The sequence below is a fragment of the Anoplolepis gracilipes genome, chromosome 1, assembly GCF_047496725.1.
Source record: "Anoplolepis gracilipes chromosome 1, ASM4749672v1, whole genome shotgun sequence".
In the NCBI taxonomy this organism is placed as follows: Eukaryota; Metazoa; Arthropoda; class Insecta; order Hymenoptera; family Formicidae; genus Anoplolepis; species Anoplolepis gracilipes.
This window is the reverse complement of record NC_132970.1, coordinates 17,222,199-17,248,266: the sequence shown is the minus strand read 5'-3', so window position 1 is coordinate 17,248,266 and position 26,068 is coordinate 17,222,199. Positions and strand designations below refer to the sequence as shown.

General features: G+C 36.5%; 1 protein-coding gene across 1 annotated transcript; it reads right to left on the bottom strand.

The window, feature by feature from the left end:
- Positions 1–15,897: 15,897 nt before the first annotated feature.
- LOC140663303 (uncharacterized) lies at positions 15,898–19,007 on the bottom strand. Its single transcript, XM_072887385.1, has 2 exons — positions 17,652–19,007; positions 15,898–16,612 (listed from the first exon to the last, which is right to left on the bottom strand). Exons 1-2 carry the CDS (start codon positions 18,656–18,658, stop codon positions 16,270–16,272), a joined length of 1,350 nt encoding a protein of 449 aa, XP_072743486.1. The 5' UTR covers positions 18,659–19,007; the 3' UTR covers positions 15,898–16,269.
- Between the last annotated feature and the right edge of the window lie 7,061 nt (positions 19,008–26,068).

The window sequence follows — 26,068 nt, the reverse complement described above, 5'->3', positions numbered from 1 at the left end:
CTATACCTGCCCGTGTTTATACGCACCTAACACCCGGGACACAGCCGGAAAGACAGAGCCAGGGGAGTACATAACGAGGAGAGAGAGGGGCGAGGGAAAGGGGGACGAGATAGAGCACGAGCCGTGGTACCACACCTTCTTCCTCGGCGGAGTAGAAATTCAGCTCGCGGTTAGCACCGGCAGCGGACCGGCCAATGATTTACCCAATTTTATGATTCCCGAGCTCGGCTCGGCCCGGGTCACCGCGATTTTCGTCTAAGAATCGTCTTTAACTGGAAACGTCGAGGCAAAAAGAGATAAAATAAAGGGGAATAAATTTCTCCTCGGCCCGACGCAATTAACGTCCACGGTAGCTATTGGTATTTCTACCGATACGAAAGAGAAAAAAGCAAAGGACATGACTGGGAGATATCTCGCGTCGCATCTACATTCCTGCATCGGACAGAAGCCAACGCGGATCTGATTAACGCGACAAAATACTCCCAGATAAAATAAAATTTTCTCCTATATGTATATATATTTATCCTATTGCTATCGTAAACCTGAAGAGGTTGACTCAAATTAAAGAATTTCTCTAAATTTCTATAAAGGGTTTCAGGAGAGCCAAGATAATAGATGATTTTTCAGTTCCACTTCAGTTAACTTGACTTTCCCAAAATTTTATTATAAAATAATATTAAAATTTTTATAAAATAATTATCAATATTTCAATTTCTCGAGAATCCTTCACAACAACTCTAAATATTTCCACGAATTAAACAACTGCAAACGAAATGGTATACATTTCTCGCAATTGCCTATCGTAAGAGGAAGCCGTTTACGCCTGGTTTTCTTAGCAGTTGTTTACTTGGCAGTGGTTTGCTTAGCAGTTGTCAGCGACATGTCGCTGACGAACGGAGGAAGAAACGTATCGAACCGGTTCGTAACTAAAATAGAGAGGATGTGATTTTTTCTCTCTCCCCTCCCCCCTTGCCCCCCCCCCCGCTCAATTCTAGCAACTCTCTCTCTTTCTATCTCTCGTCGCGACCAATTTCCTCTCGTTTCTCTTCAACGGACGGTGGTACGTTCGCCGTGCGGTGTTGTGACGACGCGACTGGTACCTATATGGTAATAATGTGACATGGATGTCGGTCGCGCGTCGTCGTCTCGCTCCGGGAGGCCTTATCTTACAGACGAAGGGGGCCCCCATCCGGGGGCCCCCTGTGAAGCCTGTACGAAGAGGGCCTCGGGTCTGGCACGCGGCACACCCCCGTATAGAGCACGGCGCTCGACTCCGCGGGATTCCTGCGGGATTCTATCCCGCCCTTTCTCTCCCTCGATCATCTCCTCCGAGCTTCAACATCGCGGTGTCTTTTTCGCCGAGAGCCGCAGTTGGCACCAGAAACTTGTAAGCTCGGTGCAACGCTGATTTAAGAGGAATTTCCCTCGCTCCGGCAAAGGAATACATGTTGACTTGCAGTTTGTCATGCGTTCATTAATAAACTAATACGAAAGTATTAAAAGACGGCGATTACCATTTTACAAAAGTCATCATTATATTATTATTTTTATTCAATAACGATATAGAAATAAGCAAGAATTTTGTTTAAATTAATGACATGTGATCTGCAAGAATCCTCCATTCACACCTTTCATATCTTACTTTACTTATAATGGCAATCGCGTCGTTATATATTTTTATTACAATATTCTATAGATTAAAATCTTTTTATTTTAAACGAGTACTGAAACAAATGATTGTGAAATCATAGAATAAAACTGTTTATTTTTATATTTTTTTTCTTGATATTCTCAACATATTTGAATAGTTTCTTCTTACTTTCCTTTTCATAATTTAGTTACACTTTAATTGATACTTTTTTTTAAATTTTAATTATGATTTAATATAAAATCAACTTTTTTGATTACTTTAATCGTTTATAACTTTTGATAAAATTATAATTTCTTTAAATCAAACGATCTCTTAAATTATTTATTTACATATACAAATTAAAGAGAAAATAATAACCATTAGACCCATAATTTTCAAGAAAAAAAAATGTAACTTTAAAGTGCATTCTTATATATATATATATATATATTCAATATTTTTTTAGTTATTTAAATATGTATGAAAATCATTTTATATAACTTAAAATGTTCAAAAAGTAGTCTACTTAAAAAAAAAAAAATTTAAAAACTGATATTAAATTTGATGTAATAAAATTTAATCACACTTCCTGCTTCGTTAATCAACAATGAGTGATATTTAGATAGTATATACTTTAATTCAGTCAAGATGAATAGACACATGCATCAACTATGTCTGTTTGCAGCCTCCGAGGGAAGCTCACACCCCTTTTACTCCGCTCGAGACCGAGTCCGCCATTAAGAGACACGGATATTTCATCTGCACAGTCATCGCATATTTCGATTTCTTCCCTGTCATCCAGCCGGCTCGTACGGGTGCTTTCAAAGGGCCGAGTCTGGGCTGGGTCCTGTACGTAGATATGTAGATGTCGGTATCTCTCTGCCATTCTTCCGCTCGAGCTTTGAGAGCCCGACGTTTTTCTTGTTTCGAAGCGCCTTGTTTCAAAACTCCTTTTTGCGGTTCCGCGGCCAGAGTATATCGCCTTGATTAACGTTTCCGTAAATTCATCGCGATATATAACACATATCCAACGATACATAATTCATCGATGTAGGTCGCGCGCATAATTTGCACACACACATATAAAGATAGTAAATTTTGCCACTTTTATAAACAGTATGATTGAGAAAGAGACTAATGATCTAAAGAAGCAAATTTTGATTGAAAGTTGAAACTAATACAATTTGAAATATGTTAATAAAAATTATTTAAATTTATAATGTTGACATTATATAGATACGACTATTTTATAAACACAGTTCAAGAAGTGGATGCTACTTTAATCGATAAGAACAAAGATTGCATTAAAACAAGATAATTAATAGCGGTTTCTTTATACACGCCGATCGTTAACGCGCTTTTCAGTCTCGATAAACCTATCTTCCTTGAAATTCTTCCGTGAATTTGAACGGTGACACACGTTTGGGAATCTGTAAAAGAGACAAATATCTCGGACGTAAGAAATAAAGAAAGAAAAGAGGAGGGATCAAGTTTCACGAGAGGTTCTTAAGTCGATCCGAATGCCATTCTAGACACTGGTATTCTCGAGAAACGATACAACCCTACGAGCCTACTATGTCATCTTCATGTTTTCTATGTGTATCTTCACACTTCAGCCTCGATTAATCCAGCTAGCAAACGAAAGACAGAGAGAGAGAGAGAGAGAGAGAGAGAGAGAGAGAGAGAGAGAGAGAGCGACTACTCTTAACTTTTAGAATTTCGAAATCGAGAATTCTCATTTTCTTGGATTAAGATCTAAATATAATTAATATATTTAAAAAATAATAATAAGCTAATTTAATTTTTGAATTTTTTAAATTAAATTCTAAGGATCTGCTAAAGTATTCCTCTTGCAAAGATCTTTCAAGACTTTTTCTAAAAAGTAGCGATTTAAAAAAATACAAAAAGTTTTAAAATTTTTTCCAAATGTATGTGTAATATTTATCAACAATATTATATATTTCTCGGTGAAATCTTTCTGTCATAATCAGTGGGACATAAAACGGAGAAGACTCACTGATTCAGTTTAAGTGAATATACTTCTTTTCGTACAGTCTATCGAGCGGAGAAAACGCGACTACATACGTTCCTTGAAATGATCCGTAATCGAGAAGCGTATTTATGTACTCCAGAAGATTGTATTCCGGACATATATATATATATATATATATATATATATATATCTCTCTCTCTCTCTCTCTCTCTCTCTCTCTATCTCTCGCTCGGCGGCGTCGCACGCGGCTTCGACTAAGTCGTCGATCTGACATCTAACGAGTAAACTCGCCTTGCTTACTACTGCCACGGGAAGAGGGGAAGAGGGGCGTCAGCACGGAATTTATTCAACAGGTTTACGAAGTGACGATGCGATGAAACATCTATAATGGTGAGGCTCGCGGTCTCTCTCTCTCTCTTTCTCTTCCCGAAGTCCGCGCGCACGCCGGTCGATTATAATATAAATAAGAATTTATCGGCGCCGCGCGGGCGTTAGGTTAAAAGGTTTACGTTTATTAATTTTGCTAATCCTCCCCTGAATGCGTAGCTGCGAAAGGGGGAAGGAAAAAAAAAAGGAAAAAGACAAACCGAGTAAAATGCGGCGTTGGCTCGTGCGCCGCGCTTTCACCGTCTCCCTCTTTCACGAATAACTTCTTCCCTCTCGCACTCATATTTATCGTCTTCTCAATTTATCTTCATCATTCATTGTTTATGGAATATTAGTATTGCCCGCTCGTAATTCGATAAAAAATAAAATAGAAGCAAATGTCGAAAATGTCGAAATCTCGAAACAATATAATATTATCTCTCTTTTGATTTTAGGATATTTAGGGCTATGCGGATCATTGATTTCGAGCATAATTATAATTTGTTATACATTCACAAAGACTCGTAAATAGTGCGGTTATACATAGAAAAAAAGAATATTCTTATTTTGACAATATCTTTAATTTCAAAATGTAAATCTTGAAATGAGATTATATTGCGTTAAACAAAGAAAATTTCCTTGGATAAAGATATTTTATATAATTCAAAGAAAAATATATTCTTGTTATTTAAGAATAATTTTCTTGAATCGAGAGGAAAAAATAAATTGTATAAAAAATAACACATGTTCAAATCGAAGATTATAATTTTCTTAGAGTTAAAATAATTATTTTATTCTTGAAATGACAATTGTAATATTGAAATAAGATTATAATATTGTTGAAATTTAAAATTTTTTAATTTTTCCAAGAAGATTATAAATTGTTGCGTATATATGAAACAATGAACGCGTTTATATAAGTATACAAGTTTTTATGTGGCACTTACTTTTTTTTTCTGTGTAGGAATGCAAATCAATTGTTCAAGAATAGCTTCGGCTATTCTTAAGCGGTCAGAAGACAGTTTTTCGGAAAGCGTGGGCGATGCGTGCTTTAATTAATAAAGGCATACACTGCCGGCCGCGAGATAGAGCCCCGAGATGAATCAGACCTGTAAATTATTGGCCGGCGTTATCTGAATGCGCTATTGGGTGCCCAGGTACCTGACGCCTCTCATCCACACACATACATACACACACCGCCCCGAAGCATTCACACGTAAAATTACGTTATCTCCACGTTTTCTTGGGAGGCGAAAGATACGTCTCGGAGTAGTACTCGGATACAGGTAGATAGATCGCCGTACCGGGTACGTAGACGCGCGCGTAAAACGATCGAGGGAACCAGCAGGATCGCATAAACTCTTGAGATTTAAGCGCCGCGAGGGCTTCACGCGGACGAGGAAACCATCTTCGACCACCATGCGAACATGCTCTTAGACTCGCTCTGCCTATGTTTAACAATGTTTCACTCAAAGACGAGTCAAACGCCGTGTTCTAACTTAATGGCGCGCAGGATGAAGTTGAGAGAGAGAGAGAGAGAGAGAGAGAGAGAGAGAGAAAGAAAGAGAGAATAACTCGCGGGAAATTAATATCTGTAGATTAACGAGAAAGACTATGAGCAAAAGAACGTGCGCTTTTCGTCGCCAGAAAATTTACAATGTGCTTAAAAGTTGGACAATTTTAATATCTTTAATTTTCTAACGTTTTTAATAAATTGATTTCTTTTAGAAGAAGAAATCATTTGAAGAATAAGCTAATCTTTTAAAACTAACAATAAGAAAAAAAAGTGAAACAGTGAAAGTTATCATAATTTATCATTATTTTTTAATTTATATATGTAATTAGTTACAATATGTCAAAAAACTTATAATTTGTTTAAAAAAAAATGTTGCAATAAAATAGATTATTATAATTATTAAAATATTATTTATTGAAATTATTTTTATTTTATTATGATATTATATTATTATTATTATCAAAATAAAATGTTTTTGTTGTGTATAAAGAGAGGTAGACTTAATAGTAACACATAATAGTTTAATTTTTTCAACAAGTGAAACGATAGACTAACTAATACACTCAAAAAAATATTTTGCTAATGTAGATAGATTTCCAGATGTCTCAATTAAAATTTATCGCTACTTTTTGTATCTGTTAGAATATTTATTGTTTGTCACGTATAGAATTTATAGCAGCAATATTCTAGCAATACCTTTAGAAAATTTAGATCCCATTGTCAAATATTAATCACAAATATAATTATCCTTGACAATAAGTCTTAAAGATAGGTGTCACAGAAAAATTGTCCGTCTAAATTACACTAATAATACAAATATAAATTCTGTCTCTGTCATTTAAATTGATTTATTGCAAAATATATGCAGTATCACAGTATTTGCTAATAATTTATCTGTGTCAGTTAATTTTTTACACCTAGAAAATTTTTGTTCAAGTTGCAAGATCATTTTTTTGAGTGTAACATTTCAATTTAATCCTTCAGAAATCTTTTCACGCAATCGTTATGTTGTTCATGAGTATTAAAGACTGAATATTTGGTTCGATATATGCCCTTTGCATATTTTATCACATCTTTGTAATATATTTCAAAGCACACTTTTTAAATCTGCGACTCGGCTTTGCTTCGTCACGGTCTGCGCGAAACTTAGCAAAACGCGACAAACAAAGGCGGAGAGAAGTCGAGAGCGACCGCAGGTTATAACGTATTGCGAGAGATCGCATATACGAGCAACCATGATCCGCCATGCTTTGGACGTAATTTCTGAATGCATCTAGAGACGATGTGTCTTGACGACGGTTGCGCGTGCCATCCTTGCGGCCAGCCGCAAGAATAAAGTTTCGAGCAATGGACGAAATAGCATGTGATCGAGGACGAGAAACTCTGGAAGAGGGACCGCCGCGCCGCGGCAACTTTCATATAAATAGTCAGTCTTCGCCAATCGTTCTGCAATCGTCCGCACAGAAAGAAACAATATTCTTATTTTGACAATATCTTTACTTTCAAAATATAAATGTTGAAATGAGATTATATTGCGTTAAACAAAGAAAATTTGCTTGGATCAAGACATTTTATATAGTTCAACCAAGAAAAATATATTCTTGTTATTTAAGAATAATTTTCTTGAATGGAGAGGGAAAAATGTTGAATAGAAAATAACACATGTTCAAATCGAAGATTATAATTTTCTTAGAGTTAAAATAATTATTTTATTCTTGAAATGACAATTATAATATTGAAATAAGATTATAATATTTGTTAAAATTTAAGATTTTTAAATTCTTCCAAGAATATTATAAATTGTTGCGTATATATGAAACAATAAACGCGTTCATATGAGTATATAAGTTTTGATTTGACACTTACTTTTTTTCTGTGCGATTACAAACGAAAGAAAGAGAGCAAATGTATTAATATTATATAAATAATATTGAGAGATATAAGGCTGAAGTCACATCTTGGCGGAAAAGCAAAAGCCAATTAGAACTCGTATAAGCGGTACAACGGAAAAGTTTTCCTTGTAAGATGTGAATTCAGCCTGAGACTAACTAAGGGTTGATTTTATCGACGTGGCTTAACTTTGACTTTCGGTTAAACTATTTCGTTGTCTCGTTCGAATAAGCTCAAGAGAAAGAGATGAGCACATAAGAATTTACCCGAATTTAAAGCTTAAAAAATTCCGAGGATTCTTAATCCTATTTTTCTATGCGAAATGCAAAACGGAAATAATGGAAGCCACTTGAAAGTTTACGGTCTCTTAAAGCAAAATTTGCGTTTTTAAATTTAGGCAAATAAATATTTTATTATTTCTATTTATTGCTTCGCATTTCATCTTGCACTTTCTCTTTAATGAAAGAAAATATTGATTTTTTTCCATCCTTTAAAAGATAATACACTTTTCAACTCGGGTGAAGCTGAATATACATATTGGCTCATACCAGCTTAACCAGCTTTAACTTGTCATTCACTTTTCGTTTTTACTTCTATTATGGAATGTGACAAAAAAATGCGATATTTTTGGCACATCCGTTGACCTAAACGGTCCAAAGTATATACATATACACACAGAAGGATTAGATAGGGATTAATACGTAGAAAGAAAAGCGTCGGTCTCCGGGTATGCGGGTCTGTCGTGCAAGATACAACGACTAAAGGATCAGAGAAACAGTGGGAAGAGACGGCGAGGAAGGAGGGGGGAGCAGAAGGCGAGAGAGGAGGGAAGCGGGCCGGCCGATGAGAGAGAATCGTGATCTCGAGGCTGAAAATGCGTGGGCGAGTGTGAGCTTGTGTCACCACTCTCGGTTGCTCGGGGCCTCCTGCCGTCCGTCATCCTGTCCGCCCGTCCATATTTCGTAGCGCGCGCGCGCGCGCGAACACGCAGCACGCATATACGCACGCACGCGCCGGCCGTTGCGTGTACATACTGTGCACACGCGCTCTCATCGCGCGTAAGCGAGCTCCGCCAATCGCGCACACGCGATCCGCGGTGTGCGAATGAAAGAGCCGCGCTTTTTCGCCAGCAAAGTGTCACGCACCCACACATACGCACATACGCACATGGTCTCGCGAGGACGAGATGTGTGATTGCGATTCACGTGTTTGTTTCACAATGAAGCTGGGATTCTCGAGCGTTTTTCTCGCTCCAACGGCATCCGTGCGACACGCATCGTCGTTGAATGAAATCCGTAAGATCGTCGACGTCATTCAGCCGCATCGTTCGGATAACGATAATAAACAGTGACTTTATCGGATGCATACAAATGAGTATAACGCAAAGAGAATATTATGTGACACACGCAAAAAACAAAAAGGGAAAAATTATCTAAGCAGCAAAGATGTTGGGTGAGCAATGAGCGATCTTTCATTTACGCTTATAATTTTTTTCATACTCGTGACATATTTTGTATATTATGCCTGCGAGTTTAAATTTTCTATAAATTTTTCAGATTTGTTGTCTTATATTTAGTTAACTTGAATTTTATGTTACGCAAATATGTAAATATTAATTTTACATAACGTCAAATAAATTCATTATTGATGAAATATAAACAATTTTTTTACAAATAACATATAATAAATTAAATATTATAAATTGCTCACCTCTCGATGGTTCTCAACAAATGCTTTCCAGCTTCTCTTCCTCTCTTGTTCATTTTCTGTTTCTTCAAAACATTCACTCGCGGTTAATTACAATTGCTTACGGTGCTTTATACGACACTCGCCATGTTAATCATGTTCCTATTATTATAATAACGGAAGAGTTAAAGGCAAAAATTATAATGGCGTGAGACTACACGTTTCGGTATTCTCGGTACTTAAAAAACTATTGTATTTTATCAATGTACAAACGCCAAATGTTTTTAATATTGCTGAGTATTTATAATTAAATTACATAGTTAAATACAACTACATATTTATTATTGAAAAAAATTACACAAATTCTTTCTTCATTTCTATTCTTTCCTACAATTTTTCTTTCTTTCTATTTATTCGATTTAAAAAATATTAAATTTTAAATTATAAAATTAAAAATACTAAATTATATAACAATATTAAATAATATTACAAAAGATGTAATACAACGCACCGCTCGACTCAAAAAGAAATTTATTATATACAATGCAACAATTTGTTAACGACGGAGAAATTCTTTGAAAGATGTATTGTGGTATTGAGCAATTTTACGCACAAGAGATAATCGTAAAGAATAATTGCGTTTCGATAATGAATACAACGACACGCGGAGTGACTCGCGACTCGCGACCTTCTCACTCGAGTCTCACCGCGCGAATGACAATGAGACGACTACGCGCAATAACAATGGTACGCATACGCCGTGAAAACAAGGCAGTCACATAACATATTATACGTCGCAAAATTCGGCGCTCGCTTTTCACGGCGTATGCGTACCATTGTTATTGCGCGTAGTCGTCTCATTGTCATTCGCGCGGTGAGACTCGAGTGAGAAGGTCGCGAGTCGCGAGTCGCTCTACCTGTCGTCAAAATTTTTCCGCATACACAGAAGAAAAGTAAATGTCAAATCAAAACTTATACACTCATATGACCGCGTTCATTGTTTCATATATATACGCAACAATTTATAATCTTCTCAAAAGAATTAATTAAATTTAAATATCTTAAATTTTAACAATATTATAGTCTTATTTCAATACTACATTTGTCATTTCAAGAATAAAATAATTATTTTAATTCTAAGAAAATTATAATCTTCGAGTTGAACATGTGTTGTTTTCTATCCAACATTTTTTCCTCTTCATTCAAGAAAATTATTCCTAAATAATAACAAGAATATATTTTTTTTGGTTGAACTATATAAAATGTCTTCATCCAAGCAAATTTTCTTTATTTAACGCTATATAATCTCATTTCAAGATTTACATTTTGAAACTAAAAATATTGTCAAAGTAAGAATATTCTTTTTTTCTGTGTATCGGAACGCGATATTGAGATAAATTTTTAAATGATGCGATCTTTATATGATCATTAATAATAATAATATTAATATTATAATTATGATATCATAATTAGCTGTTACTACGCTATTTCAACGAAAAAAACATAAAAAAGAGAATAATTATCATTTCCTGTAACTTTTTCTGACATTAACTAATTGTCAGTATGATTCTGAATTTCAAAATAAATTCAAAATAATTCTTTATAATGTTACAATTTTAAGAAATTGTCACATTATAAAATTTACAGTTAAATTTGCAAAAATGAATTATTCTCATGTATTTTATCGTGTTGTAGCTATGAAATGTGATGTGTTGGAGAAATTTTATTGCAATCAAAATTATGTTGTGAGGAGTTTCAGTCTTTAAAAAGAATTTGTTGTGTCGATTATATGGTTAAGATATTCATAATTAAATATAGATTTTATTGTAGACAAATTGTGAATTAGATTATTGAAAATCTATCAATTGATTTTCAATAAAATAACCCATTTCTCAAAATCTTGACGTGAGCAATTTGAAAGCCGAAACTATTAAAAAAACTGCAGGAAAAATCTCTTTCTTGCACTTGCAAAAGAGTTACTTTTTTCGTTTCAAACTGTATATTATCAATCCGTACAAAATTAATGAATGAATTTAACGATTCGTAAATAAATGCGGCAGATTATCGAGGCAGCTGTTTATTCATCTAAAATTAACCCTCAAACGGAACACGTGGGTCTTTCGTGTCTGTGCCATTTTTAATTCATTGTTTTAAAAAAATATTAATAAAATCTCGAGGTTGAAAATTTATCCCAACAAAAATGTCTTTTGTTAATGATAACGAGCAACAAACAGAGGTTGTATGTATTAATCAATTTTTATACCATAGATTGTAATGTAAATTACATTTTGTTTTCACTTTTCTTTCAAATAAATTACCTAAAGATTAAAAAAAAAATTTTGCCTCAAAAAAAATACATTTTTTTATATCTGAAAATTACTCACTTTCGATCGTTCAAATAATTATATTTTTTTAAAACCGTAGACATATAGTATTTTTTTCGTAAACTTTGAACTTTGAACTAAAAATTCTTGGAAACCTTTTTATTCAAAATTATTTTTTCAAATTTTTATTAATTTTTATATAAAACATCTATTTTTCCAAATCTTGATCCAACAAATAACAAAAATATAGTATTTAAAAATATGTTTTCTTTAACTTTACTACATAAACTTTTAGTTTAAACTTAAAAGAAGACGTGGAAATTTTTTTAGAATTTTTTAAAGTAATTTTAGAGTACAAAAATTAACTCGGACTCCAGTTACCCACGTGTTCAGGATTACGGTGCCAAAAAAACGTATTCAATTTGAGGGTTAAAATTGAGGATGCGTGTCATCATCGCGTCAGCAATAGGTCTGTCGGGTCTGTTAATAAATTCTTCTGGCGCGATTCCGTTAAGCGAGATACGCACGTCTGGAGTACCCTATCGCGGGTGGCCGCCTTTCGCGCGTGCAACGACGACTATCCGCCGATCGTATATCGGTAAATACCTATATACAACTCGGCTCTCTCCCGCGTATGGAGATGTTATACCCCGGTGCGTAGATACGATAAAGGAAAAAAAAACCATATGCATATACTGAAGAGGGGGGGGGGGGGGAGGTGATCTCGAGCGCTTCGGAAGATCCTCTCTTCCACCGATATACGCTTGTGTACCGATCACGCGATCACGCGGCTTGACGACAACGCGATATTTGTCTCTCTTTCTCTCATTGAAATAAATTTACGGTTTACGCGGGATCGCTCGATTTCAATTTGCATAAGTAGTAAATACGCCGGGATTGAGTTACGCAACGAGTAGGGTGCGTCGTTTCGGAAGGCTGCGAAAGTATCGAAATTATTCGCGGGAGAAGCACGAAGGAGGAGTAACGCATTGTGCAACTCGAAGCCTCGCGGATTAATGACCCGCGACTGAGGATCGGCTCTCTTTATGATGATTTGCGGATGAAATCGATATAACTAGCATTACGCGGCCGTAATATAATCGTTTTATTGCTGGATCGTTTTTCGGAAAAATCATCGAGCAATCGCTGTTCGTCGCGAAAGATATTCTCTTACGATATACGTATTATGTTAATATCTAAAATTCTCTTCTTATTTCGTTGCCTAAAAGTCTGATAGCATTAGAAGTATAAAATAAGAGATTGCTTCCTCTGTAATATAGCAAACTGATGATATGTATATTAATTTTGATCCAAGTAGGAAAGATCTATTTTTTAATTAAACTGAAAATTGTACAAGAGAGTATATTAAATATATGTATTTTATCTTTATTAATAATAATTTTTATTAATAAAAATAAAATATGTAATATGTAATATAAAATAATACATATACAATACTTTTTTTAATAAATATTAATATAAAATAATTTTTTTATTAAATTTTTTAATTTTTGAAAAATTTTAAATAAGAAATAAACAACTTTCAAGCAGAAATATATAAAAAATTAAATGCCGCGAGCAGTGAAATCTTTCTCGCATCGAGATATACAGAAATATGAAACAAGACGGTAAACGACGGATTCATCACGATATATACAAACTGCCCGCTTGACGTTATAAAAAGTCTCATCTCTACGATCGAATTTACCCACGTGAGACGCAACGTGTGAAGAGAAAAAAAAAAGAAAAAGAGAAAAAGAGATAGACGCGATCGTCGCGTTATCGATGCCTCGTCGACTCCTTAAATCAGCGCAGATAGATCGAAGGGGTGGAGGACGTAAGTAGGGGGAACACGGGAGAGAATATGCTCTCTTGCTCTTCTCTCTTCCTCGGCCCTTTTCCTTTTTTTTCCCCCGCTCCGTGACGAAGAGGGGACACGCGTATGCAGATCACGTCGGGTTGTAGCCAAGTGATAGCGTATCTGTGGGCGGCGCGTGCGTGTGGTCCTTCTATGTCCCCTTAGCTTCCCTCTTTCCCTCCCCTTCCCTTCGCTTCCTCACCTCTACGATTCTTCGCACCGTGCCCGAGAAGTACCCTTGCTCCATTCGGTATCGTCACCAAACGCGCTGCATCCGTTTTTTTCAGTCGCCCCTTCGCTCCTTTGGTATTTCTCCACTCTTATCCAAATTACACACAATTATTATACATTATTGCATTACATTATTTTACATTATTTATTATACATGATTATATATCATACGTATTTATTACATTTAACCGCACACGATCGGAAAAATGCAACGAGATGGCTTCGATATTCATTATAGTACGATCGTCTTGATTAAGGATGTGCCGCCTACGCTCTTACGCTTTCTGTATAATTATATAAGCGTTAAATTATATAATCTTCCCAGGCGCGAAATTTCTCGGGGTAATGAAAGAGAGTAGGATAATACATCAGTTGTGCGGAAATTATTGTGCAAACACTTTTAAAATAATCTCCGCTTACAGACGCATAATTAACTAAAACGAGTGAGTAAAATTTACGATGACTTTGATCTTATCGTTCAATAATATCGATGATATTGGATCTAAGAGGTTTCAGACTGTATAGATAAAAAATACAATATTTTAATTCAACGTGTCGTTATATTTTTAATTGACATTAGTAACGTCGTAAATTCTATTTTCTTTGAATATATATTTTCCGTAAATCCTGGAAAAATAATATTCAAGCTTCCCTTTTCCATTTTACTCTGAAATCTTTTCGCGATTATCTTTGCTTGTCTTTCCTATTGTCAAGTTAATCTTAAACCGGGCTCTCGGACACGTGCTCTGGGAAAAAAAAACATGGTTACAATCCACTTTGGGACGCACGATTAGTAAACAAATTATTTAGATTGCTCATAACTAATTTTTGCAATTAGCCATTCTATTTATTTCAAAGATTTTTAAGTTATACTAGCCAATTCTCTCAATTAGTTCCATCGATATCCAATTACGCAAAGGTAATTTTTACTTAAAGGGCACTAATCAAAACGTTAAGTTGCTTAACTAAAAAAAAAAATGGTCAAAATTTCTCCCAAAGTAATTGCAATTTTTAGTTACGCGGAATTAAAAGTAAATTATTTACGTAAAATTAGGGTTAGAATAATTCAAATAATACATTACGAATAATTCAAATAATTTGATTACTAATCGTGGGCCCCCAAAGTGGGTTGTAACCCTGTTTTTTTTTTTTTCCCAGAGTGCCCGCCTTAATAGGGACATTTTAAGGTTCTGCAGCGTCCTTGAACGTGACGAACGTTGCTACTTTATGAAAGTAATACACGACACAAAGAGTCTTAGTCGAGAGAAGTCATTCAACATCATCCAGGACATTATCCCTGGCGTTCTTTCCCATATGTATATATCCCGACTGCGACGCCGTAAACACGATTTGGTGAACGCGGGTTTTGCGGTAAAACGACGAGCCGTAATTCGCGGTAAAACGTCCGCCGGTAAGAATTTATGAAAGCTCGAGAACCCGGGAGTCTCCGGGTTTACGTGCGCATACACCTTAACATACATACATACGTTAGTCGTGTAGGGCGTCTTTTCGAGACCGGTCGACCGGTCCGGTGCGAGATTCTCTCTTATCGACACGCCGGAGGAGAGGACCGGGATAGATCCCCGAAATAGCGTCGTTGAGGGCCCCATCTCTCCTCTCTCTTTCTCTCTCTCTCTCTCTCCCGGTACCTTCGAGAAGAGAAACGTAACTCTAGACATATCGCGGTGTCATGTCCCGCGCGCACCTGGCGGCCCCGTTCTTTGTAACACAATACACGTCGCGTTTCGTCCTCCTGCTCCTCCTTTTCCTCCACCTCTTTAACTTCTCCGGCCGTGCCCTTTTGTTTCTCCTCTTCTTCCTCTTCTCCGGCCCGTCATCGGCTTATATCCTAGCCTGGATATGCGGAACGGATAAAAAAGGAAGAGGCGAAGAGATCCTCCTGGTTTAATACCAGAGAGATCGGAATTCGGTCCGACATACTCTCGCCCGACTAAGCCAGTGTGGAATACTATATAACACCTGATTTATACATCTGGGAGAATCACACAGGGGAGGATTTAGCTGGCTGAAAGACATTTCGCGGTTCTATATCTAGACAGACCTTTCTTGTTCACGTGTGTTAAATCGGGCGCGTGCCCACCTCGCTCGTACTCTGCTGAATTTCGGGAAATCAGCACGATCAATGCTGTCGTGACAAGTCTAGCAATATCCTTTGTTAAAATCAATTTTTTATTTTCTTTTTTTTTTTCAAAAAGAATTAGAGTAAAATGCATGTAGGAAATCTCGATTATATAAAATCTCATTTGTGGAAATAAAAATTAGGATTGATTTTCGATTTGCCCGATCAATCGGTTGCGCAAAGAGAATAATTGAGGGTGTAGACGAGACTCTGAATTAAAAAATAATAATAAATGTTTATTTTACACACACGTACAGGCAGAACACAACAGACACGTACAGTAGTAGGTACACAATTGAAAAAAAAAAAAAAAAAGAGACATTTCTCTCGGCTATACGTTATTATCAGAAAGTATCGCATAACATAGAACAATTATAGATCTAAACGTGCACGAATCTCCGTATACGATATACCACTTATCGTGATGTACATAACAATGATTACGCTCTAACGATGATAGATAAGTACAAGGCAGGTAGAAAGACAGTGCGAAACTCGCGAAACAGAGGAGATCGAAATCGAATTATATCATGGCGTTCTTACTTAATTAATATCTGAATATCGATCCATTGGAAGAAGGGGTGTCATGATGTGGACGGTTTTATCTCGAGTCGTTTGAAAAAAGAGGGTCGACACTAAGATGTCTCCTGAAGGACGATGGTGCTCGTACCGGAAACGGGAATATCCGACGGCGGCGACGACGGTACTCCGAGATTGTGGGTCAACGAGTGTCTCCTCAGATCGCAATTCCTGCGAAAGACCTTGCCGCAGGAGGCGCAATGATACGGCTTAATGTCCGTGTGCGTAAGAAGATGAGTCTTAAGGTTGCTCCTCTGATTGAAGCTCCTGGCGCAAACGGGACATTTGTGCGGCGATTCCTCCATATGCAAAATCTTGTGGACAGCCAGCGTCCTGCTTTGACAGAATCCTTTGCCGCACTCGGTGCACTTGAACGGTTTCTCTTTGCTGTGGATATACCTGCAACGTGAAAAAAAATATATTCTTTTTAGTTTGAATCTTGCGACTAACTTCCTCTTGTTTTTTTTTTTTTTTTTTTTTTTTTTTTTTAATCCCTCTCTCATAAAATTATATAGCTTTAATCTTGCTAGTTTCTTTTTAATACTCGAAAAATAATAATCGTTAAAAAAAATAATCACCAAGTAATATAACACAACGCTGTTATTAAACAAGACTGAAAAAACGTCGCGACTATATGAAAAATGAATATATTGTGACATGTTGAGCATTAAATGTAATATACACGTCATTCGATCATCGTCGTAATTACGCGAGGTGGAGAAGGCGTTCCGCGGATTTGTCCGTTCGTAAATCGTTGCGTTGCGTGTAATTAATTGCGACGCGATAAAGAGATAAATATACGCGGAGGTCTCTAAATCTTCTCTCCAGCGCACGAAAGGAATGAATTCGATAAATATACGCGTAAACCGTCATTGAAACTTTTACGCACTAATGCTCAACTCAATTTTCTTACGTAACCCTGTCGTCAGAGGATTTATTTCCTCCGCGTGCATTCATTGCAAGAAAATTAATTGAAAAAAAATTATTTTAATCGATTAAAAGTATACTAGTTGGTATGATTTATATAAATGCAAATACAAATTTACATACTGTTGTTGTTAATAATTTAAAAAATAAATTTTGCTAATATTATTTTAATAAATATTATATTATATTATTTATGATTACAATTTATTGTCGTAAAATATTATTATAATTTGTCTCTCGGTAAATGTCAATATGTATAATATTTATGTAATATTAAACGTGACATGAAAACATCTATATACGTGAATAGAAGTGGACATAAAAGTTTTTGTTAGTGTCAAGACTGCAAACTCATCAATTTATACAAAAAATTAAGCTTCCTCATTAATCATTTAAATTATTTTTGGCACACACGTGCAGCAATACGTATCGCGCAAAAACTTGCTCGTGTGTAAAGTGCATTCTCATAAAAAAAAAAAAAAAAAAAATGATAGATGATCGTCAATGTTACCTGTGATCTCTGAGATGATCCTGCCGTCGGAAGGCTTTGCCGCATATGTCGCACGAGTACGGCCGCTCGTCGGTGTGCGTCCTCTCGTGGATCAGCAGATTGTAGCTCTTTGTAAACTGTCGGCTACAGAACTTACAAATAAACTGTTTCTTAGGTCTGGACGTCCGGCAAGTCCTTGGTACACTCGAGTCCACCGTGATCGAAGCGTGTTGGGCGGACGAGGAGGAGGACGAGGACGAGGACGAGGAGCAGCCCGAGGAGGTGGACGAGGACGGCGGGAGGATGCCTGTGGACGAGGATCGTGAGACCGACGTCGTCGTCGTCGTCGACGAGGCGCTCGCGCGATTATTTCCCTCGGATATTCGTCGCAGCAGCAGCTCGTGATGCCCGGAAGAGGAGCCGCTCGTCCCGGACGTCTCGTTCGACAGAAATTCCGGGGATAGCAGGGCCAGGGTCAGATTATCGTCGGCGACAAACTCCAGACGCGCCTCGTCGTCCTCGGCCGCGCGCAGCAGCTGATCCACCGTCGGCGCGTCGTCCTTGACAGCGGTCGTCGTCGCCGTCGTCGAGGTCAGGATACTCGACGACGAACACTTTTGATTGACCGTCGCGGCGACGGAAGCCGCTACGCCGGAAGACGCGCTGCTCGCGTGAAGACGATGAAGCGTGAGATACGTCTCCAAGGCTTGCAGATTCAGGGCGGCCGCGGCGGCGTGTCCCGGCAGGAGCGCCGCACGCTGGAGCGCAGAGAGGAGGGCGACGCTCTGAAGTCGCAGGGCGACGCTCTGGAGCGCGAGATTGGGCAGCTCGGAGCAGCCGGTCGCGAGCCCGTCAATCTCCATCACGTGCTCGTCGGCCTCGCGCGGATCGGTCGCGAGCGTGGTCGACGAGGACGACGACGGGGACGAGGTGGATGACGACGGTACCATTATGAGCCTCCGTTGTTCCTGTTCCTCCTCCTGCTGCTGCCGCTCTTCTTGTTGCTGCTGCTGCTGCTGTTGCTGCATCCTCCACCGTCGTTCAAATCGTCCCGGATTAGCCTCTGGAACGCGCACCTCCCGTGTCCCGCCGGTATCATTGGCAAAGCGATCGGTGATTCTTGATTTGACGGTTCCAGACGGGATTTTGAATTGGGTGTTGTGTTGCAACCACACGTGCCGGTGTCCTTCCGGGGTGCTCCGGTTCTTCCGGTATACAAAACACTCTTTGACGAGATCTCGTCACATGTTCTCGCTGGCGATCCCCGAAACGGTCATTCCCCTGATACGGTGTACTCGAACGTACTCGACGGTAACAACAAAGAGGATACGCGCGCGCGATGCTAGCGGTGCAAAGGCGCCCCGAAGACTGCCCCTGCCCGCCGTTGCTGGGTACTGCTGGTGGAGCCACCTGGTGGCAGGTATCCGAGGCAAAATGGGCCTGCTCGCGGGGAACGGGCCCCGGCCCCGGCCCCGGCCCCGGCCCCGGATTCAGGGGGAAGAAAAAGCCACAGCTGGTCCGCGCGTCGTTCGCCGTCGCGCGACGTTTCGACCCGGACCCGGCTTGCACGGGGCCGCACGCCGCACACGGTCTGACGTTAGATGCCGGTTTGCGTGCTGCGACGGCGAGCACGCGGGACGCACGCGCGTGCGTCCCGCGGGGGGGAATCCGGAAACGTGAATCGCGATCGTGATCGCGGGGGTCAACAGCTGTTTAACCCGCAAGTGAATGTTCGCTTCGCGAAACGCTTCGAATGGCAAATGTATAAATACAATATAAATATATAAACATATAAACATGTAAATAAATATACATATACATATACATATATATTTTATATTACATTATATATATATATATATATATATATATATATATATATATATTTATTTATTTATTTATGGTCAACATTTTCATTTATAAATATCGTCAAAATATAGAACATGTGCGAATGCGAAAACAGCTTGGATCGTGTAGAAAGATGATTCAATAACAAAGAAATATAATTGAAGTCTTTAACATAAACATTAAAATTATAAAATTAAAATGAATTAATAGTTTATTAACAATTTTATATTATTGAGATTTTAGCTAATGGTTCTTTTTCCGCATTTCAAATTTTTTTATTTCAGAGATACATTTTTCAAAAGGAAATATAATGTTAAAGCTCTTTATTCGCGATATTTTCGATAGTCGCGGAATAAAAATTGTAATTATTCTTTTTGTTGGGAACCAAAAAAAATCCGTATTTGCGGTCAAAATTTTAATTCTATTTTACTATCTTTCTAAATTCTTCATGAATATTGATCTTCACTGGAGAAAAGCCTGATTTTTAAAAGAAATTCTATATTCGTGATTTTCTATATTCACGGAATCTATAAATATATAGGTACCTGCCGCAAATAAGAAGCTTTAACTATATAAATGATAACTTGATTTTAATGTATTTTAAGAACTTTTTTAATTATATACTTTAATATTTTTACTCTAGGGAATTTCAAAAAGTAGTATCAGTTTCAATCATTTTGTAAAAGGAAGTAATTCCTATGATGAAAGCGCGATAAGAAAAAGAAATAAAGAAATAATTTATGACGGTTTTATTATGACTTCCGCTTAATTAATTTAATTATAACTTCCGATAATTAATTTTATATTTCAATAATTATAGATTGCGTATCAGATGGCATTTCACGATGTACGATCTTTCTTGTTATTCATGCAACTCAAACAGACAATTATTAGCAACGCAATGCGTTTTGGCGTAGGGAATTTTTTTTGAATCTAATTGGAATCTAGCCAGATTTCCCAAAAAAGACATGGATTCCGGTTGAAAAATCTAAAGATTCAGATTTAATGTTTTAGAAACGCGATTCTAAACGTCAAACCCAAAACAAATCCACTTGATTTCTTTAATACTCTCTCAGAGTTCATTTCTGATTTCCATTCAATTAAACAGAATATTAAAAATACTTTATCTAGAAAAGAAATTTACGGTTTAATTAGCATTGGTCGATATTTATTTACTTATTCAAAGTTTGTAATTAATCAATAAAATAGAGTTAGGAAAGCAGTTAAATGTTTTGAATCATGTCTTTCATAGAGATAGAATCAGATTCTTTTAAAATTCTGATAACAGACATTAATATTTTTTTATCGTATACGATAAACGCGGCTACTAATTTTAATTAGTAGCCGCGTTTGACAGACTTTATATCTACTCCATGATGAAAAAAATGCGAGAAAGAAGATACATTCGATATATCGATATAATCGTAAATAAAAAAATTAAGATATTTTTATTTTGTATTTTATTGAGGGAATTTTTAATATATAGCTAATATAAAAATGTAATCTTTTTATCTGATTTCATGAAAATACAACGATTTTACTTAATTCTAATCTGTAAAAAAAAAGATGCAAATTTTATTTCTGTTTCGATTCTAAATCGAGTATTAAGAATAAAAATGGGAGTATTAATTAGTATGTACGATGTATTTGGTGTTTATAACTCATAAAAATTGGTACAAGATATATTTATATAAATAAATTACAATATAAGACATATTTATTTAAATAAAATTAATTAATATTTTCGAGCATATAATAAAAAATAATTGATAATATATTTGGTTTATATTCTTTTATATCTTATTATATTCTTCTTTTTCTCTTTTTTAAATGTTTCTTTAATAGAAGATTGAAAATTACGTTTTTAGGCTCTTTATTTCTCTCTCTTTTTTAATAAATGTATGTGTCACAAACTCCAAAAAAGGACAAGAAATATCTTACAATTAGAATATATTCCCAACAATCATATATTTTAATATAACATAATAATTTATTTAATAAAAAACGCGTTAATAATCAATAATTGTCTATGTTTTAATACGCTAGTCTTATTCTAATTTTTCATAGCTTGTTCATTCATATTTATTAATAACTTTACATAATTTGAAACAAAATAAAATGACACGAGAATAAATAAATATCTAGTCGCAAAAAAAAAAAAATTTCTTTCGAAATCATAGTTATATACATATATACACATTCTATATAAATGTCAAAATATATAATGTATAATCTCTTTTAATTTTTACATATAGATAGTATTACTATTAGCAGAAATATTGTTTACATTATTATGAATTTTTCATGTTGCTTTTGATAGTCACATAGTAAGTTGATAGAACCTGTTCATCGACTTATAGGATTCTTACACACTCTGAAAGAAATATTTCACTACAATATAAAGATACTTGATAGGGAAATCCGTACATGAATTAAAATTAATGACAACTGTTTAAGTAATAAGAAACGTCGGATACTCCACGTAATTATTTATCGTAACACGTTTTTTCCCATTAAATCTTGTACGTTCCAATCAACGAATCAAAGATATAAATTTTCCATTCAATGAAATAAAATTATCAATTCCTAACATTTATTTTTGACATTCGCTATGCCTGTCAACGTAGCTTACAAAAATCAGTTTTTTGCTTAAAAAGATGGAAGGTTTTTCCAGGAAAATTTACTTTTAATATTTATAGATCAATTCTAGACACATTTTTTTGCACACAAGCACAATATTTGCGAGAGAAATTCGAGTGATAATCCACGCGATATAAAGATTTCGTCAATCGGCCGAACATGAACGAGCAATCGGCGCTTAATTCGAGTGTATAATATCTCAATGAACGCACGACGGGTTGAAGTTGAGGTAAAGTTGAGTGAATAGTAAAATGCCGCGCCGAAAAAAAGGGCATCTCTCCTCCGCGGTACCGTACCTCGTGTGCCGCGGGTTCGTTCCGACTCGGCTCAACTCAACTCGGACTCGGCAAAGCCGCAACAATTTACGACGGCAATTAATGCGCGCGAGTAAGCCGTGTATAGCGCCTATAGTTAGCTGCCTCTTCAGTGTCGGGGCGCACCGAAAGCGAGGGAGAAAGAAAGACATTCCGTACACGCGCGCTCTCGCGCGCGCACATGAGACGAGGAAAAAAAGAGCGAGTAACCGGCGAGAAAGAGAAAGAGAGGAAGGATGGGACGGCGAGAAAGAGAGTACGATGGAGTACGATATAGAAGGAGAGGAGGTCTTTCGAGAAAAGGCGAGAAAGAGAGAGAGAGAGAGAGAGAGAGAGAGAGAGAGAGAGAGAGAGAGAGAGAGAGAGAAAGAGAGAGTGAGAGAAATGATCCGAGTGGAAAAGGGTGCGGTAAGGAAGGAGAAGAGGAAAGAGAGAAGGGTGCGACCAAGAGAGAGAGAGAGAGAGAGAGAGAGAGAGAGAGAGAAAAGAGAGGCGAACCGAGGCATCGGGCAGACTAAATAATATTATAGGTGGTGTTCTCACGGTCCCGGGACGCCCGCGGGCCAACTCGTCACCCCTCTCCCCGTACGGCCCCTCTCCCTCGTCTTATTCTCTCCTCCCGCTCACCCCGGCCGCCTCTTACTCCCCCGCGCGCGTAAGCTTCGCCCACGCCGGACCCTCACGGAGGGCCCCACGGAGTCGTTTGAGTCCCATCGGAGTGGGACGGAGAAGCCGCGATCGAGCGATGCTGCACTCAGACGAGGACGCACGAAGGGGTCAGAGGTCACCTCGCGCTCGCTGACCGTCACCGTGGATAGTACCTTCTCTCTCTTTCTCTCTTTCTCTCTCTCTCTCTCTCTCTCACTCTCTTTTCCTTTCCTCGGCATCTCTACGTCGAGGTGGGCCCCCCTTTCTCCGGTCCCCTCCGCGTTCCTTCCTCCCGCGTGTTCGTCTTTTACTCCCCTTTCGTAACTTTGATGCTCTCGCGCCCGAGTCCGCGCTTTTTCCTCCTCTCTTCCTCCTCTCGTTCGTCTTTCCTTCTCTGATGCTCCTCGCCGCGGTAAAGTCCTTCCTCCGCAAAGTTGACAGGTTCTGCCTAGTTAATCAAGTAGCGAGTTAATTGCCTGGCTAGAACATAATACGCGTTCGCGATACACGCGAAACTTTATTTGGACACGTATGCGCGTATACGCTTATTTCCAAACTGGTCCAAGTGAAGTTTAGAATGCGCTTCCAACCAATCTCTATTCGTATCTTACGGATGCTTTCATTGTACTTCAGTGAACGACTGTCACAATGTATTAACATGCGAGAGTCACAGTACGGTAATGTCAATGCTCTCGCGATTGTACGTGACCTCGGAACGACGATACAGAATCTTCACACGGCGAGCGCATCGAGCATCTCGTTGCGTCATCATCGGAATTCCATGCTTGAAATTTTGACGCATGGCATCATTCATGTGCACTTGATGAACTCGGAAAGAAAAACTATAGCTAAGTAGCCACTGTATTATTTTTCGATACGAGATTAATTTTTATATTTAAAAGTTCAAAAGTTTATCGAATCTTTCTTGTTTTACTTATAAAAAGTTAAAGCAATTATAATTTTATCATGTATTAATACATAAAGAAAACGTTTAATGTGTGTCTTAACATCATTCACTCTTATATTAAAAGAGAAGAAAGTTAATTATACCTCCGCGTACCGTGCTGTGAACAATTCGACAATGCTTTCTCAGGTTCCATCAATCGATTTTATATGTCAGGAAATCTTCACGTCTGTGCTCTTTAACTCCGGGAGGTAAAAGGTTATAAGCAGCGTTCAACATCGATAAATAAAGTAACGCGGCGTGACATGAGAAATTCCTCGCGATCGGCGACCTGCGTTCGAATCGAAAAGAAAGGGTCGCCCAAATCGCTGTCTCCTCGGACGATTCTAAATTAGTAAATAAAATATACATATAATGGTAAAATTATCGTAGAGCTATTAATATAGATATAATATAGATATATAGGGAAATTGACGTCCTTATATAGATTCCTTAATTGCATTGATTTTTGAAAAGTTATGTTTTGAGAAAATAAATTTATAACATTAAATTTTAAAGGATTATTAAAACTGAAGAATATTTTTTAAATTAATTTTAAAAAATATAAAAATTTATAATTAAACTCTTTATATAATTACAAATAATAAGTATAATTGAATGGTTAATATATTTAATGATGACAGCAGTGATCGTATATATGTATATCTGCTATTTTTTACGTCAATTATCTAATATCTATTTTGGTACTTTAAATAGTCACATTATCCTCCTTTCAAACTATTTAATTTATAATACATATAGTTTTAGCCAAAACTCTCCTCCTCTCTTTCTTTTTTTTCTCTATCCTTTCTTTTTCCCTTCTTTTAAATCTCTAAGTGAAAAACACTTATTGTCTATTTAAGATAATAGAAGCTTATATTTTATATAAATTAAGCCCTTATTAAAATTCTTTAAAGAATCCATAAACATCAGAATATTGGGTAAAAAAAATAGAAAATTTTAACTCGATCACGAATAAGACACGCATAAATATCTGCGATTAATATTTTATAAAAATGAAATAAAAATTCTCGAAATCTATAATGCACTGTATAATAAAGAGATTGAAATCGATAATGTAATAAAATAAGTTAAAATATACAAAGAAGGTGTACGTGTCAAAGAATAAAAATTAAACATCTTAAATATTTATACAAGGTGTCTGGTAATTGATGAAAAACCTGTTAATGACAGATTCTTGAAATCATTTGGAGTTGATTTTTCCTCAGCGAAAATATCGAGAGACGTCATTATTTTTTGCAAGTTTCTAATTTTTATCATTATATATCTTTGTAATTAAGCCTTAAATTAAAATTCTATTATAGTAAACTCTATCTAAAATTAACTGAAGAATGTAGTTTTGGTAATTTTTTAACTTCAAAAAGTTTAGTTTGCGAAAAGCGCCTTTTTTTCAATCGCTTATGACTTGGAAATTATTGATGCTTTGAAATTTTCGCCGAGGAAAAATCGTCCCCAAATGATCTCAAGAATCTGCTATTAGCAGGTTTTTCACCAATTACCGGCCACCCTGTATATGATAATATATGACTGATATAATGATTGTCTAAAATTTTTCTAATTTAATATTGTTATATCAATTAAAAATTCAAAGTCTCGATCCATTTATTCTTTTTATTAAAAACATATTTATATTAGAGACAAAAATCTTTTTATAATCGCAATCGTCGAATATCGAGAAAAATCATAGAAAATCACAAGCGACGAGATGCAGTTGTCCAGTTTCCTCAGATATACCCAGAGATGTGCGTTATTTGAAATAAATGCATTTAAAATGGAAATGTAAAATGTAAAATATCTATTTTGTATTTTGCATTTAAAATACATGTTTTCAAAAGCCATTTTACATTTCCATTTCAATAGTTTTCATTATCCATTTTCTATTTCAAATAAATTTTTTTACAAATTCAAAAATTAATCGAGATATCGACAATATTAGTCGTAGATATCAATAAATGGATATTTATGTAACATTGCATTGCACTTGTTCATTGTAAAATAAATCCTAGATTAAATATTTAGTAATT